Source organism: Phyllobates terribilis, unplaced genomic scaffold (assembly GCF_046119375.1).
Source record: "Phyllobates terribilis strain yellow unplaced genomic scaffold, ASM4611937v1 Scaffold_8__6_contigs__length_399053987, whole genome shotgun sequence".
Classification (NCBI taxonomy): Eukaryota; Metazoa; Chordata; class Amphibia; order Anura; family Dendrobatidae; genus Phyllobates; species Phyllobates terribilis.
The window spans coordinates 164,030,863-164,048,178 of record NW_027362768.1 but is presented as its reverse complement, the minus strand read 5'-3'; the positions used below and the strand labels follow the sequence as shown (position 1 = coordinate 164,048,178).

The 17,316-nt window shown below is 41.2% G+C and overlaps 1 protein-coding gene across 22 annotated transcripts in view; it reads left to right on the top strand.

Annotated features, from left to right (window-relative positions):
• The window catches only part of LOC141156998 (uncharacterized), an 88,772-nt gene that overhangs the window by 32,659 nt on the left and 38,797 nt on the right, over positions 1-17,316 (top strand). For 8 of the 22 annotated variants that reach the window (XM_073643665.1, XM_073643664.1, XM_073643656.1 and 5 more), the window contains exons 11-16: positions 3,871-4,116; positions 4,445-4,600; positions 5,420-5,644; positions 7,678-8,733; positions 10,896-11,639; positions 13,779-14,516. In XM_073643665.1, coding sequence (XP_073499766.1) covers positions 3,871-4,116; positions 4,445-4,600; positions 5,420-5,644; positions 7,678-8,733; positions 10,896-11,639; positions 13,779-14,516 — 3,165 coding nt within the window. The remainder of the gene's footprint in view (positions 1-3,870; positions 4,117-4,444; positions 4,601-5,419; positions 5,645-7,677; positions 8,734-10,895; positions 11,640-13,778; positions 14,517-17,316) is intronic. The other 14 variants (XM_073643670.1, XM_073643666.1, XM_073643678.1 and 11 more) reach the window with 6 other exon arrangements.

Below are 17,316 nucleotides of genomic sequence, written 5' to 3'. Positions count from 1 at the left end.
ACTAAGGAAAGATAGGGGAAAGCTGTCCCTACAGTAAGACTAAGCTGAATCCCTACGATGTAGCGGGCTGCCTGTTCCTTGTGAACAGACCCACCTTTGTCCTCGGCTAGTCTGAACGAACACCTATAGAAATAAGGGAGGGGTCCCTAAAAGTACTAAGGACTGGGACAAAAATGGGACACCTCCTAAACAGAAGTTGTTGCAGAACACAAAAGACAAACTGACAAAAAGTACTAGAGGTCCAAGAGGACCAAGTGAACTGACAGAGATAGGCACCGAAGCACCAGGCTAGCAAAACAGTCAAACAACACTGAAGTCCAGCACAGCCAGAAGGGCGGAGCTGGAATATAAAGGCAGATGGTCACGTGACCGCAAAACACAAGATAGAAAAAACTAACAGGAGGGTTCTAACAGTACCCCCTCTTTTATGAGGATCCTCTAGATCCTCCAGGCCCAGGCCTATCCGGAAACCTCCTGTGGAAAGCTTTAACAAGCTTAGGAGCAGAGACATCATCCGTCCTTACCTAGGAGTTATCTTCGGGACCGAAACCCTTCCAGGAGACAAGATACTGTAATCTCCCTCTATGCCATCTAGAATTCAAGATATGCGAAATTTCAAATTTGTCGTCTTCCACCACAGGAGGAACTGTGAAAGTGGCGTCCCTATCAGATACGTCAGCCTTTTTCAACAAGGAAACATGAAACACAGGATTAATCTTCCAGGAAGTAGGGACATCCAACCTAACAGCAGACGGGTTAACAACCTGAAGCACTTTAAATGGACCCACATTTAGATAGGCACCGAAGCACCAGGCTAGCAAAACAGTCAAACAACACTGAAGTCCAGCACAGCCAGAAGGGCGGAGCTGGAATATAAAGGCAGATGGTCACATGACCGCAAAACACACGATAGAAAAAACTAACAGGAGGGTTCTAACACCTAGTAGTCAGATCCCTGTGATAGGAAAGTTATCCTGTATATTATGGGGCACAGTGTCGTTCTTTTCTGCCTGTTTCCTAACTTGCAGGATTGGTGATAGTTGGGGGAGAGGCTACATTGAAGGGACCCTCCAACATTACACTGTGAGCCAGGTAGGAGAATTTAGACAAGCAGGTGAAGCTCAGTGTGATGTGGAAACTTACAGTATCAGAAGGAACATAGGTCTACTGGTAATTCGCTGGATCTGTCTAATGCTACAAGGGTTGAGCTACTTGCTGACCCCAACTCCAGACTCCTCCAGTTAGTGCTTTAAAAACCAGCAAGAGTCAGCATCATTGTGCAATGCCGCTACCTACTAGACCCAATAATTCTCTCTCCCCTGAAACGAAGGAGAGATAATATTACTCCTTCTGACTACCCGCCGCTGGGCTTCCTGCTTCCAATAGGTCTCTGTGCTGCTGTACCAGCCTTACAAGTAATATATCAGCCGCTGGCAAAGTGGACAATTCAAGTAGGTCACAAATAGACCAGCAACTAATCCCCCTGTGAAAAGCAACTTTCTTCACAACTAAGGCGCTGCTGTAGCATGTGTCAGTACCTTGCCCACCAGGGAATCCTTCGGTCCTCCGATGGACCCCTCCCATCTATGTAAGTGCACTTGAGTGGGGCAGTATTTTACTCCTCTGCCCTTCATTCTCGGCAGAGACAAGGGTCTTAGAGGTCTGGTCCCTAGTGATTAGAATGGTATAGTGATAACATTCAATGATTGAAACACTGTTTCTGTTTATACAAACCTTAATATAAGCAAATTTTATACATCTTAAAGTACCACTTTTTCCCACTGGATAGGTAACACTAATATATGTTCCCTGTGTATAGTAAGATACTTACCAGTTGCCATCTCCTGCTGTTCTCAGTGCCGCTCTGGTAATTTCTGCACCATGTGACCAGAGTTGTGTCTGACCAGATGTTTGCTGACACTTCTCAAGGTAAGTCTATGAGACGCAGGGTGAAGCTCTCATAGACTTACAGTAAGAATGTGAAATCAAACTGTCCACTTAGGAAGCAACACTGATTGACAATCAATTTCACGTCCTGTTGTGCAAATGGAATAGACAATAGATGGAAATTATTGGCAATTATCAAGACACACTCAATAAAGGAGTGGTTCTGCAGGTGGTGACCACAGACCACATCTCAGTACCAATGCTTTCTGGCAGATGTTCTGGTCACTTTTGAATTTTGGTTGTGCTTTCACACTCGTGGTAGCATGAGACGGACTCTACAACCCACAGAAGTTGCTCAGGCAGTGCAGCTCATCCAGGATGGCACATCAATGCGAGCTGTGGCAAGAAGGTTTGATGTGTCTGTCAGCGTAGTGTCCAGAAGCTGGAGGCGCTACCAGGAGACAGGTCAATACACCAGGAGACATGGAGGGGGCCGTAGGAGAGCAACAACCCAGCAGCAGGACCGCTACCTCCGCCTTTGTGAAAGGAGGAACAGGAGGTGCACTGCCAGAGCCCTGCAAAATGACCTCCAGCAGGCCACAAATGTGCATGTGTCTGCACAAACGGTTAGAAACCGACTCCATGAGGGTGGCATGAGGGCCCAATGTCCAGAGATGGGGGTTGTGCTCACAGCCCAACACCGTGCAGGATGCTTGGCATTTGCCACAGAACACCAGGATTGGCAAAGTCGCCACTGGCGCCCATGTGACAGACATGACAGAGTCTGGAGACGCAGTGGAGAGCGATCTTCAGCCTGCAACATCCTTCAGCATGACCGGTTTGGCAGTGGGTCAGTAATGGTGTAGGGTGGCATTTCTTTGGAGGGCCGCACAGCCCTCCATGTGCTCGCCAGTGGTAGCATGACTGCCATTAGGTACCGCGACATGAGATCCTCAGGCCCCTTGTGAGACCATATGCTGGAGCGGTTGGCCCTGGGTTCCTCCTAATGCAGGACAATGCCAGACCTCATGTGGCTGGAGTGTGTCAGCAGTTCCTGCAAGATGAAGGCATTGAAGCTATGGACTGGCCCGCCCGTTCCCCAGACCTGAATCCGGTTGAGCACATCTGGGACATCATGTCTCGCTCCATCCACCAACGTCACGTTGCACCACAGACTGTCCAGGAGTTGGCGGATGCTTTAGTCCAGGTCTGGGAGGAGATCCCACAGGAGGCCATCCGCAACCTCATCAGGAGCATGCCCAGGCGTTGTAGGGAGGTCATACAGGCACGTGGAGGCCACAGACAATACTGAGACTCATTTTGATTTGTTTTAAGGACATTACATCAAAGTTGGATCAGCCTGTAGTGTGTTTTTCCACTTTAATTTTGGGGGTGACTCCAAATCCAGGCCTCCATTGGTTAATAAATTTGATTTCCATTGATGATTTTTGTGTGATTTTGTTGTCAGCACATTCAACTTTGTACAGAACAAAGTATTCAATGAGAATATTTCATTCATTCAGATCTAGGATGTGTTATTTGAGTGTTCCCTTTATTTTTTTGAGCAGTGTATATACCCCTAGAAGTTTTTAATCAAATATGAAATAAAAATTTTATGGCTTGTTAGAGAGGGGTCTCTTTTGGGGTTCTCCCCATTTTGTAAATACTTTAAGTTATGTTCATATCTATGTTGGAGCTTTTGTTGGAGAATCTGTCACTTTTGTCAGAAGAAATAGCGCAGTGTGCAGCCATTATGTTTTCTGGTAATATAATGGACACCATGACGGAAATCATGAGAACCCTATTATAGGTCAATAGGATCTATTGGGTGCAAATGGTGTCTGTCATGTGATGAATTTAGCAGACACCTGAAATGCCTGTCCATATGCGATAGATAAAAAAATACCATACGAATGAGCAAAACACAAGTTATAAAGGACTAAGATCACTAAACCTGATATTTTATGATCATTCATTTTGCAGATGTAATTCCAAGTGAGCTTGCAGGAACTACAACTCCTGCGTCAAAGTCACAAACTTCAGCTCCGGTAAGAAGTACCACAACCACTTCTAAAGGAACAACGCGTATAACAACAGCAACACTTCCAGTGACTTGTGGTTCAACTCGTTCTACCACTAAATCTCCAACCACCGCAAATCCAAATGGAAGTACACAAATCACACCAGGTCCAGGGACTTCTTCTCCACCCAATCCATCTACTACAAGTGGTAATTCTACATCTTCTTATTCTATAACTGTGACCATTAATTATTGTTCCTGCACTAATAACCTAAAAATGAGCTAAATGAGTCCCAATCATCCTTGCAGAGGTTGTGCTTTAGCCATTATCAGAGCCAGCGCATGTACTATAAGGGTTATTCATGGATGTTACTTGCTTCCTAGCATTGGTTTGGGCATCGCTATGATTAGGACTATTATATAATGTCGCACAGTGAGATATCCAAGATAGATAAAAGATAAAACAAATGAATACACAAATTACAAGTGATAAAAGATTTAGCTCAGTAATCCTGATTTTCTATGATCATTTTGCAGGAATTTCCACCTCCAAAGTAACAACACCTACAGTAACCTGTGGTAGTACAGGTTGTTTATCGACTACAACCTCAACCACCACTACTCCAAATGGAAATACACAATTCACACCTGGTCCAGTGAGTTCTACTGCCCCCAATCCATCTACTACAAGTGGTAATTCTACATTCTCCTATTCTACAGCTGTGATCATTATTAATTATTGTTGTTTCTGCGCTAAGAGCCAAAACATTAGCTGAATGAGTCCCAATCACCCTTGCAGAGGTTGGTTGTGCTTTAGCCAGTATCAGAGCCATGATATCCATGATAGAGAAAAGGTAAAACATATGAATAAATAAACTACAAGTTAGGGTATGTGCACATGTCAAGTTGGTCTCGTTTTTTTCCACATTTTTCCCTACAATTTTTGCCGCAAAAAAACCCAGCATTTATTGCCCAAGCAATGTGAATGAGATTTCTGAACTCCCATGCATACATTGCTTATTTTTTGCTTCCAATGCTAGTCAGCATATTTGCAACATTTTTTAACCTATTCTAATGACTGGGGAAAAAAAGCATCAAAAACTTGACAAAGATGTGTGTTTTGATAAGTTTTTACTGCCAAGAGATGGGTTTTTGATGCAGAAATGTCTGCAGCAAATACTTAAAAGAGTGACTGTTCATATCAAGCACCGATGCTCAGTACAACCTTGGCATGACCAACAGTCCAGTACATCTTCCCACCAACTTTATTTCCCTCTATCTCCACCATCCTCTTCTTTGATTGACAGATTTGGCTTTATTGTGCCAGAGAAGAGCGACAATAGATGGAAAACAAGTAGCTGAGAAGGTGCACATAGATGTTTGGCTATGGTGAAGAGCACCTGTACCTGGTTTGAACAGTCATTCTGTGCTGACAGAGTCCCTTTAACATGTGCACAGACCGTCATAAAGGATTTAGCTCAACACACCTGATATTATATGACCATTTTATAGGTGTAAGTCCCAGTACACTTACAGTAACTACAAGTCCTGGGTCACAGTCAGAAAGTTCACCTCCTGTAACAAGTACCACAGCCACTTCCACATCTGAAGAAACAAAACCTACAATAACATCTACAGTAACCTGTGGTAGTTCTGGTTGTTTACCGACTATGACCTCAACCACCACTACTCCAAATGGAAATACACAAGTAACACCTGGTCCATCTACTACAAATGGTAATTCTACACATTTTTATTCTACAGCTGTGATCATTAGTAACTGTTTCTACAATAAGAACCTAACAATGAGCTAAAGGAGCTAATGATTATGGCTATTGTATAATGGCGCATAGCTAGATATCCAATACAGATAAAAGGTAAAACATATGAATACACAGATGTAGCTCAGTAAACCTGATATTCTATGACCATTTTGAAATTTCCACAACCAACGTAACAACATCTACAATAACACTTACAGTAACCTGTGGTAGTGCTGGCTGTTTATCGACTACGACTTCAACCACCCCAACCATCACTACCACAGTGGGTTCCCCTGTGACTGTAGAGACCAATTCATCTACCACAAATGGTAATTCTACACCCTCCTATTCTACAGCTGGGATCATTGCTGTTCCAGCGCTGAGAACCTAAAAATGAGCTAAAACAGTCTGAGCCCAATCATTCTTGAGAGGTTGTACTTTAGTCAGTATCAGAGACTGCACATGTACTATAGGGGTTATTCACAGATGCTACTAGGCTGCGAGAATTTGTTTGGTCATCTTCTATGATTAGAGCTAAAATGTATACATTTTATTTATTTCACTCGCTTGTATAGCACCATTAATTCTACAGTGCTTTACAGACATTATCATTACTGTCCCCATTGGGGCTCACAATCTAAATTCCCTATCAGTATGTATTTCAAGTGTGTGAGGAAACTGAGGAACCTGGAGGAAACACACGCAAACCTGGGGAGAACATACAAACTCCTTTCAGAGGTCTTTGGTGGGAACCCAGAACCTCAGCACTGCAAGGCCATAATACTGCATCGTTATCACTTTAGTAATTTACGCACACCACTAAGGCTGAAGATGATGTATGGGAGTAACTATGGCTGAAACTAATTGCCGATTAGTAAAGACTTAGATAATATTAAAGCAGTCAGTTTTGGTTCGCAGATAATTCCAGAAAGATTATCGTGAAACAAGCATTGTTAAGAATGATCATTCACGATAATATTTCAGTGTAATTGCAGCTTAAGGAATGCAATTGAAGCTTTGTTTTCTGTTATTTGGTGCTTTGGTGACTTGTCCAGACCCTTACTGTGTGTTATATAGTACTGAGAATTAATTACTAAAATTTAAGGTACTCATATTTCCTACATCTACTTCTGATACTGACTTTTGGCAAAATCTCCTGGTTCTGACTTTGGTTCTAACCCTGGTCCTATATTGGCTCTGGTACTGTTTTTTATCTATGACCTGGATCTCAAAGGTCTCCTGGTTTTGGATTCTGGTTTCCCCCTGGATTTATTTCTGATCCTGACCGGCTTGCACTGCTAGTTTCTTCTGTTGTTGTGAAATCTGGTTCCGAACTGGTTTCCATCTCTCTCAGCTTCTGATTCTGGTTCTGCTACTACTGTTCCTAAAATGTAACATTTGGTCCTGATTGCACTCTTCTTCCCCTGGTTCTGGGATCTATCTGCTGACTCCGGTTCTTGTTCTGATGCTCAAGCTCTACTTACAGTTGCATCCATTCAGAGATGATTTTCAAGGCTGTGACCTGGGAATCTTCTTGCAGGAAGGAATTAATATGAACATCAAATGATTCCTTAGACTCTCTATCTCTATTTAACCTGGTCATGCTCAATCTGGTCATGGTAAAAGGTCTAATTCATTCCAGTCAATCACAACAACACTTACTAACCACAATTCTTCTAACGGTATGACCAAACAAACTTCTTGCCTTGAGAAATGGCGAGAAATGGAAGGAGGTTTTCTTGGAACTAACAAGCTGGAAAAGCAACGGCAAAACATATGTGTAACAATGCTGCAATAACCGGAGGCTAAGAGGAACGTCTTCAATTCACTATTACTCCAGAAAACGTAGCACTGCATTTCTTCTTCAAATTTTTAAAGAACAGCATAGCTTTAAAAAAAATGCGGCCTAACAGTGAACAAAGCAGCACATATATAATTAAGATAGACTTACTCAACTTCATTCAATTTTAACCCATGTATTTTCTTCCTATCTCCCAACTAACGCAGCTGCAATCAGTGGTTCTACAACTAAGTCTATGTCTGAAATAAAAACCACATCCGAAACAAGAACTACTCAGGAACCTGGAACGATCACAAGAACATCTTCAGATAGTAGATCCTCCACTATTGCTAGTGTAAGCTCAAAAACCACAACTAGGTCAAGTGGTCCAACAGTACCAGGAGAGACAACAAGAGCTTCAAGTAGTGTGTCTACTACCCCAGGTGGTAGTCCAGGATCAGGAAAGACAACTAATCCAAATGTGACGGTAAACACTCAATCCACAACAAGTGTTTCTCCAGCATCTGAGCAGACTACAAAATCTACACATGGTGCATCTACTAGTCCAGGTCTAAGCTTCACAACCCTATCTAGGACAAGTGGTGCAACTACCATTCCAAGTGGGAGCTCAGAAACCACATCTGGGGCAAGTGGTCCAACAATACCAGGAGAGACAACAAGAGCTTCAAGTAGTGTGTCTACTAACCCAGGTGGTAGTCCAGGATCAGGAAAGACAACTAATCCAAATGTGTCGATAAACACTCAATCCACAGCAAGTGTTTCTCCAGCATCTGGGCAGACTACAAGATCTACACATGGTGCATCTACTAGTCCAGATCTAAGCTTTACAACCCCATCTAGAACAAGTGGTGCAACTACCATTCCAAGTGGGAGCTCAGAAACCACATCTGGGGCAAGTGGTCCAACAATACCAGGAGAGACAACAAGAGCTTCAAGTAGTGTGTCTACTACCCCAGATGGTAGTCCAGGATCAGGAAAGACAACTAATCCAAATGTGACGGTAAACACTCAATCCACAACAAGTGTTTCTCCAGCATCTGAGCAGACTACAAAATCTACACATGGTGCATCTACTAGTCCAGGTCTAAGGTTCACAACCCCATCTAGGACAAGTGGTGCTTCAGTACCTGGAGAGACAACAAGTTCTATAACTATTAACCCAAGTAGTGTTACAGAATCAAGGAAGACTACTAATACAAATCTCACCATAAACACTCAATCCACAGCAAGTGCTTCTCCAACATCTGGGAAGACTACACAAGGTGCGTAGAATGATTAAATTATAAACTTAAAATCGCTGCTGGCTGCAGAGAGAGTTAAAGTGAGTTTATCAGTGAGCTCATTTTGGTGGTAGAGTTTGTAAAGGTCCTAGGAACGCTCGTCCACAATAATCGAGCAGTCCAAACAGGCTGAAAATTATCTGCTGAACAACCAAAACTCTCATTCATCAGTTGAAATTAATTGTTGTGCTCCACAAAAGATCTTCGTGCTGTCAAGAAAATGCACTGAGCGATCAGATCCATTACAGATTATTCAGTGCTCATCTGAAGCTCGTGTATTCACATCAAAGCTCAGCGTTCACTAGTTGAAGGATAAGAGTTACAATCCTTCACTACCATCAGAGCAAGCTTACTGGTGGATTCATAGTTACCACTTTCTGCTGCCAGACGTGTACTGTGATATATAGAGCCTGTAGGACCCAAATGGTTACAAATGTTTAATTAAACTCAATTTTAAAAATGAATTTTAGCGCAAAATACAGACAGTTATGTAAAAAAAAAACTATAAAAAGTTTTAAAGGAGATACCACTCAGTGTATGTACATAGAGGGGGCAGGCTATAGTTTATTATACATGATTATTTGTGCAGTATTCTTGTCTTAATCTCAGTCAATTTTAGTTATAGTTAAAGCTTTGACTAAAGAACCGCTGAAAAGGGCCGATTAAAGGCCATGAGCAAGAGCTGATCTACTATATATATCTTTATATAAGCTGCTGATTAGAAATAAGTTCAAAGTTCATTTAGTCATCAATTTGTCCATGTAAATAGACATTAAGGAGGACATGCCACCAGGTCAAAATGGTCAAAAGTGGCCAGGTTTTGCTCTTAATTTATTCCATGCTTCTCCCCTTAGGATTCTGGGGATCTTTACTACTTAAAAATTTGCAGATCTTGAGATATAGGTCTATTATATAATGCGCCCAATTTGTATTGTTCTGCATAGTTAAACTGTAACCAAGATCCACTTAGTGAAGATCAGAAAAATTAGTACTATAAAAAAGTCCATTACCTATGGAAAATATGGTGGATTTTTTAGGAAAAAAAAAATACGCAAACAGCAGAAACAAAATAGGATCAAGAACTGGCCACTTCTGACCTGCTGACAGGTCGTCACTAAGTATGGGAAGTCCTGAGACATTGTTTTATGCTAGTTGGTTCTTTCGGTGGCTTATCTAGAGCTAGAGCCTAACTTTGCGCCGGGGTTTTTCTTGTACACGTTTTGTGATCTATAGCCCTTATTACTTACATTTTGGGTCCTGGTATTTCCTATATCAACTTCTGGTACTGACTTCTGATAGCACTTACTAGTTCTGTATTTGGATCTAACTCTGGTTCTAATTTGGTTCTGATACTGTTCTTTATCTATGACCTGGACCTCAATTGTCTCCTGGTTTGGATTGTGGGTCCCTCCTGGGTGTGTTTCTCATCCTGACTGGTTCACACTGGTTAATTCTAAATCTGGTTCCACACTGGTTTCCATTTCCTGGTTTTGCTTCCGATCCTGTTTTTTTTCACTGTTCCTGAAGTCTAACATCTGGTCCTCACTACAAGCTACATCTTCTGGTTTTCTGGATCTGTAATCTGACGCCGGTTCTTGTCCTGCTATGCAATCTCTGCTCACAGTTGCAACCATTCAGAGATTACTCAGAAGTCTGTAAAGCTCGGGATTCTTATCAAAGAAACAAATAAATGTGAAAAATCAAAGGGATTCCTTAAAAGCTGTACTACAATTTTGCCGGCCCTTGGTCAATCTGGTCAAAGTACAGGATATAATATGTATCAGTCATAACAGCACTTACTTATCGCAATTCCTCTAATAGTAAAACTAAATGACACGCACCTTTCATAAAAGGGAAATGGAAGGAGGTTTTAATGGAACTAACAAGTTAAAATAGTAACATGAAGACAAAAGGCTAACAATGCTGCAATAACCTAAAGCTAAATGGGACATCTTCAGTTCTCCTTTACTCCAGAAACATATCAATGTAATTCTTCTGTACACCCTTAAAGTACAGCAGAGCTTTTATAAAAAAAGATACTGCCCAACAATGAACAAAGCAGTACATATATACTGCAGATAGACTTACTCAACTTCATTCAATTTTAACTCATGTATCTTCTTCCTATCTCCCAACTAACGCAGCAGCAATCACTGGTTCAACAACTATTTCTAGGTCTGAAATAACAACCACATCCGGAACAAGAACTACTCAGGAACCTGGAACCAGCACAAGAACTTCTTCAAATAGGGGATCCTCCACTAGTGTTAGTGTAAGCTCAAAGACCACACCTGGGGCAAGTGGTCCAACAGTACCAGGAGAGACAACAAGAGCTTCAAGTAGTGTGTCTAGTAACCCAAGTGGTACTCCAGAATCAGGAAAGACAACTAATCCAAATGTGACCGTAAACACTCAATCCACAGCAAGTGCTTCTCCAGAATCTGGGCAGACTACAAAATCTACACATGGTGCATCTACTAGTCCAGGTCTAAGCTTCACAACCACATCTAGGACAAGTGGTGCTTCAGTACCTGGAGAGATAACAAGTTCTGTATCTACTCACCCAAGTAGTGTTACAGGATCAAGAAAGACTACTAATCCAAATGTCACCATAAACACTCAATCCGGCACAAGAAGTTCTCTAGTAACTCGGCCGACTACAAGATCTTCTGGTAGTAGTTCAGCTACCATTTCAAGTGGGAGTATAAAAACCACATCTGGGGCAAGTGTTCCTACAGTATTAGGGGAGACAACAAAAGCTTCAAGTAGTGTGTCTATTAACACAAGTGGAGGTCCAGAATCAGTAATGACTACTAATCCAAATGTGACGGTAAAAACTCAATCCACAGCAAGTTCTTCTTCTCCAGCACCTGGGACGACTACAGGAGGTATGTATAATGATCCAACTGTAAACTCAAAAATCTCTGCTGGTTGCAAAAAGAGTTAAAGTGAATCCCTCAGTGAGCTCGTGTTGATGGTAGACTTTCTATATGTCCTAGGAACGCCCAATCACTATAATCGAGCAGTCTGAACAGGCTGCACATCACCCGACAAACAAACAAAAAGCTCGTTCATTGGTTGAAATTATTTTTTGTGCTCCTCAAAAGATCATTGTACTCCGAGAGAAGTGGCAGCCGATGTGCACGGAACGATCTATTGCAGATGTATTACAGATTATTCAGTGCTCATCTGAAGCCGAGGCAGCTCGTGTATCCACATCAAAGCTCGGAGTTAGGAAGATGAAAGATAAGAGTTACAATCACTGCCACCAGAGAAAGTTTACTGATGGATTCATAGTTATCACTTTCTGCTGCCAGCTGTGTACTGTGATATATAGAGCCTGTAGTAGCCAAATGGTTAAAATGTTTAATGAAACCCAGTTATAAAAATTAATTTTAGCTCAAGATACACGCATTTATATAAAGAAAAAGATCCTATAAAAAGATCCTATAAAAAGTTTTAAAGTAGATACCAGTGTATGTAGATAGAGGGGGCAGACTATGGTTTATCATACATGTTTATTTGATGATCATTTCTTCTCTTAATCTCAGCTAATTATAGTTATATTTAAAGCCTGGACACTTACAAGGGCCGATTTAAATCCATGAACGAGAGCTGACCGATAATATATATATTTATAGGGCTCATGATTAGAAATAAGTGCTAAGTCCATTTGTTCACCAATTACTTGTCTATGTAAATAAACCTTAATGAGGACCTGCCACCAGATGAAATTTGTCAAAAATGGCCTTTTTTCCTATTTTATTCTTGCTGCTCCCTTTGTATTCTTTTTTTTTAACTGCTTAAAAACGTTCAGATCCAGAGATTTGGGTCTTTTTACTTATTATGCCCAATTTTATCACTCTTGCAGTTACACTGTAATCAACACCCCCTTGATAAAGACCCCAAAAAAAAAACATATCTCTGGGAATGATTGATGGATTCTTTTACAACAAAAAAATACTCAGTGGAGCAGCAGAAATAAAATAAGAGCAAAAACTGTCAGCTTTTGACTCGGTGGTAGGTTGTCTCCAAGTCTGGAACGTTCTGAAGCATTGTTTTTTTCTAGTTCTTTCGGTGGTTTATCTGGAGCCTAACTGTGCGTCTAGGTTTTTCTTATGCACTTTTTGGGATCTAAAGTCCTAAATAGACAAATTTTGGGTCCTGTTATATCCTGTATCAACTTCTGGTTCTGACTTTGGATCTGACTGTTTCTTCCTTGGTTCTGATACTGTTCTGTATCTATTACCTGGACCTCAATTGTTTCCGGGTTGGATTCTGCTTCTCTTCTGGGTGTATTTCTCATCCTGACTGGTTCACACTGGTCAATTCTATTGGTTCAAAATCTAGTTCCACACTGGATTCCATCTTCTGGTTTTACTTCTTATCCTGGGTTTACACTCGTCCTTAAGTCAAACATGTTGTCCTGACTACAGACTACATCTTCTGGTTCTGGAACTCTAAGCAGACTCTGGTTCTTGTTGCTGCCTCTCAATCTCTACTAACAGTTACAACCAATCGGAGATTACTCAGAAGTCGGTGAAGCCTGGGAGACTTCTTACAGGAAAAATATAACGCAAAAAAATCAGAAGATCCCTTAAATTCTGTACCTCAGTTTTGTCGGCCTTTAGCCAATCTTGTCTAGGTACAGAGTCTAAACTCTTCCAGGCATAACAGCCTTTACTAACTTCAATTCATCTAACGGTAAAAGCTAATGACATGCACCTTCAATAGAGGGAAATGGAAGGAGGTTTTAATGGAACTAACAAGTTAAAATAGTAACAGCAATGAAAATGACTAAAAATGCTGCAATAACCCGAGGCTAAAAGGAACATCTTCAATTCTCTTTGACCCAGAAAACGTATTACTGCAATTCTTCTGTACATCTTTAAAATACAGGAGAGCTTTGAAAAAAAAAGAAGTTGCCTAACAGTGAACAAAGCAGCACATATATACTGCAGATAGACTTACTCAAATTCATTCAATTTTAACTCATGTGTCTTCTTCCTATCTCCCAATTAACGCAGCTGCAATCACTGGTTCAACAACTATTTCTAGGTCTGAAATAACCACATCCGGAACAAGAACTACTCAGGAACCTGGAACGAGCACAAGAACATCCTCAGATAGTGGGTCCTCCACTAGTGTTAGTGTAAGCTCAAAATCCACACCTGGGGCAAGTGGTCCAACAGTACCAGGAGACACAACAAGAGCTTCAAGTAGTGTGTCTAGTAACCCAAGTGGCAGTCCAGGATCAGGAAAGACAACTAATCCAAATGTGACGGTAAACGCTCAATCCACAGCAAGTGTTTCTCCAGCATCTGGGCAGACTACAAAATCTACACATGGAGCATCTACTAGTCCAGATCTAAGCTTTACAACCCCATCTAGAACAAGTGGTGCTTCAGTGCCTGGAGAGATAACAAGTTCTGTATCTACTCACCCAAGTAGTGTTACAGGATCAAGAAAGACTACTAATCCAAATGTCACCATAAACACTCAATCCGGCACAAGAAGTTCTCTAGTAACTCGGCCGACTACAAGATCCTCTGGTAGTAGTGCAACTACTATTCCAAGTGGGAGCATAAAAACCACATCTGGGGCAAGTGGTCCTACAGTATCAGGAGAGACAACAAGAGCTTCTAGTAGTGTGTCTATTAACACAAGTGGAGGTCCAGAATCAGTAAAGACCACTAATCCAAATGTGACAGTAAACACTCAATCCACAACAAGTTCTTCTCCAGCACCTGGGAAGATTACAGGAGGTACGTATAATGATCCATAAAAATTCCTGCTGGTTGCAAAAAGAGTTAAAGTGAATCCGTCAGTGAGCTCGTGTTGATGGTAGACTTTCTATATGTCCTAGGAACGCTCATTCACGATAATCGAGCAGTCTGAACAGGCTGCAAATCACCCGATGAACAAGCAAAAAGCTCGTTCATCGGTTGAAATTATTTTTTGTGCTCCTCAAAAGATCATTGTGCTCCCAAGTAAGGTGGAAGCCGATGTGCACTGAGCGATCTATTACAGATCTATTTCAAATTATTCAATGCTCATCTGAAGCCGAGGCGGCTCATGTATCCACATCAAAGCTCGGAGTTCAGTAGCTGAAAGATAAGAGTTACAATCACTACGAATATCTAAGGGGTACCATTTCTCCTTGTAGGAGAGCGACATGTTAAGCATGTCAGATGAGGAGACTTTTAAAGCCACAATGCTCCTCTAGGAAATATGCTAATTTTCTCTTCAGAGAGGAAGAGGACTAGAACTGTAGTGCTGCCTATAGGAAGTAGCAATCCTAAAAGTCAATAGTGCCCCTTTAACGAGCCTTATCACATGACTTACAGTTATATGAAAAAGTTTGGGCACCCCTATTAATCTTAATCTTAATGTTTTATAAAAATTGGTGTTTTTGCAACAGCTATTTCAGTTTGATATATGTAATAACTGTTGGACACAGTAATGTTTCTGCCTTGAAATGAGGTTTATTGTACTAACAGAAAATGTGCAATCTGCATTCAAACAAAATTTGACAGGTGCATAAGTATGGGCACCTCGCCAGAAAAGTGACATTAATATTTAGTAGATCCTCCTTTTGCAAAAATAACAGCCTCTAGTCGCTTCCTGTAGCTTTTAATGAGTTCCTGGATCCTGGATGAAGGTATATTTGACCATTCCTCTTTACAAAACAATTCCAGTTCAGTTAAATTTGATGGTCGCCGAGCATGGACAGCCCTCTTCAAATGATCCCACAGATGTTCAATGATATTCAGGTCTGGGGACTGGGATGGCCATTCCAGAACATTGTAATTGTTCCTCTGCATGAATGCCTGAGTAGATTTGGAGCAGTGTTTTGGATCATTGTCTTGCTGAAAGATCCATCCCCTGCGTAACTTCAACTTTATCACTGATTCTTGAACATTATTGTCAAGAATCTGCTGATACTGAGTGGAATCCATGCGTCCCTCAACTTTAACAAGATTCCCAGTGCCGGCATTGGCCACACAGCCCCAAAGCATGATGGAACCTCCACCAAATTTTACTGTGTGTAGCAAGTGTTTTTCTTGGAATGCTGTTTTTTTGCCGCCATGCATAACGCCATTTTGTATGACCAAACAACTCAATCTTGGTTTCATCAGTCCACAGGACCTTCTTCCAAAAAGAAATTGGCTTCTCCAAATGTGCTTTTGCATACCTCAGCCGACTCTGTTTGTGGCGTGCTTGCAGAAACGGCTTCTTTTGCATCACTCTCCCATACAGCTTCTCTTTGTGCAAAGTGCGTTGTATAGTTGACCGATGCACAGTGACACCATCTGCAGCAAGTTGATGCTGCAGCTCTCTGGAGGTGGTCTGAGGATTGTCCTTGACTGATCTCACCATTCTTCTTCTCTGCCTTTCTGATGTTTTTCTTGGCCTGCCACTTCTGGCCTTAACAAGAACTGTCCCTGTGTTCTTCCATTTCCTTACTATGTTCCTCACAGTGGAAATTGACAGGTTAAATCTCTGAGACAGCGTTTTGTATCCTTCCCCTGAACAACTATGTTGAATAATCTTTGTTTTCAGATCATTTGACAGTTGTTTTGAGGAGCCCATGATGCCACTCTTCAGAGGAGATTCAAACAGGAGAACAACTTGCAAGTAGCCCCTTTAAGTAGCTTTTCTCATGATTGCATACACCTGGCTATGAAGTTCAAATCTCAATGAGGTTACAAAACCAAAAAAAGTGCTTTAGTAAGTCAGTAAAAAGTAGGTAGGAGTATTTAAAACAAGAAAATGATAAGGGTGCCCATACTTATGCACCTGTCAAATTTTGTTTGAATGCAGATTGCACATTATCTGTTAGTACAATAAACCTCATTTCAAGGCAGAAACATTACTGTGTCCAACAGTTATTACATATATCAAACTGAAATAGCTGTTGCAAAAACACCAATTTTTATAAAACATTAAGCTTAAGATTAATAGGGGTGCCCAAACTTTTTCATATGACTGTAGGATATAAGCCAGAACCAGAAACTCAATTTGCAGACACTGTGTTTTGGGGTACTGCCCCTCATCACTGCAAAGTGTGAGTTCTGGTATGGCTGGATGAGAGGCGTCAGACCAGTATCTAAGGGGTAACATTTCTCCTTGCAGAGAAATCACTGACAGAGCAAGTTTTCTGATGGATTCATAGTTACAACTTTCTGCTGCCAGCTGTGTACTGTGATATACAGAGCCTGTAGGAGCCAAATTGATAACATGATTAAAGAAACCCAGTTGTAAAAATGAATTTTAGCCCAAAATGTATGCATTTATGTAAAGAAAAAGATCCTAGAAAAAGTTTTAAAGGAGATATCAATGTATGTAGATAGAGGAGGCAGGCTATGGTTTATTAAAAAATGATTATTTGATGATCAATTCTTCTGTTAATCTCAGCTAATTATAGTTATATTTAATGCCTGGACTAGAAACCCACTTACCAGGGCCGATTTAAGTCCATGAACGAGAGCTGATTGACTATATATATGTTAATATGGGCTCATGATTAGAAATAAGTGTTCACCAATTACTTGTCCATGTAAA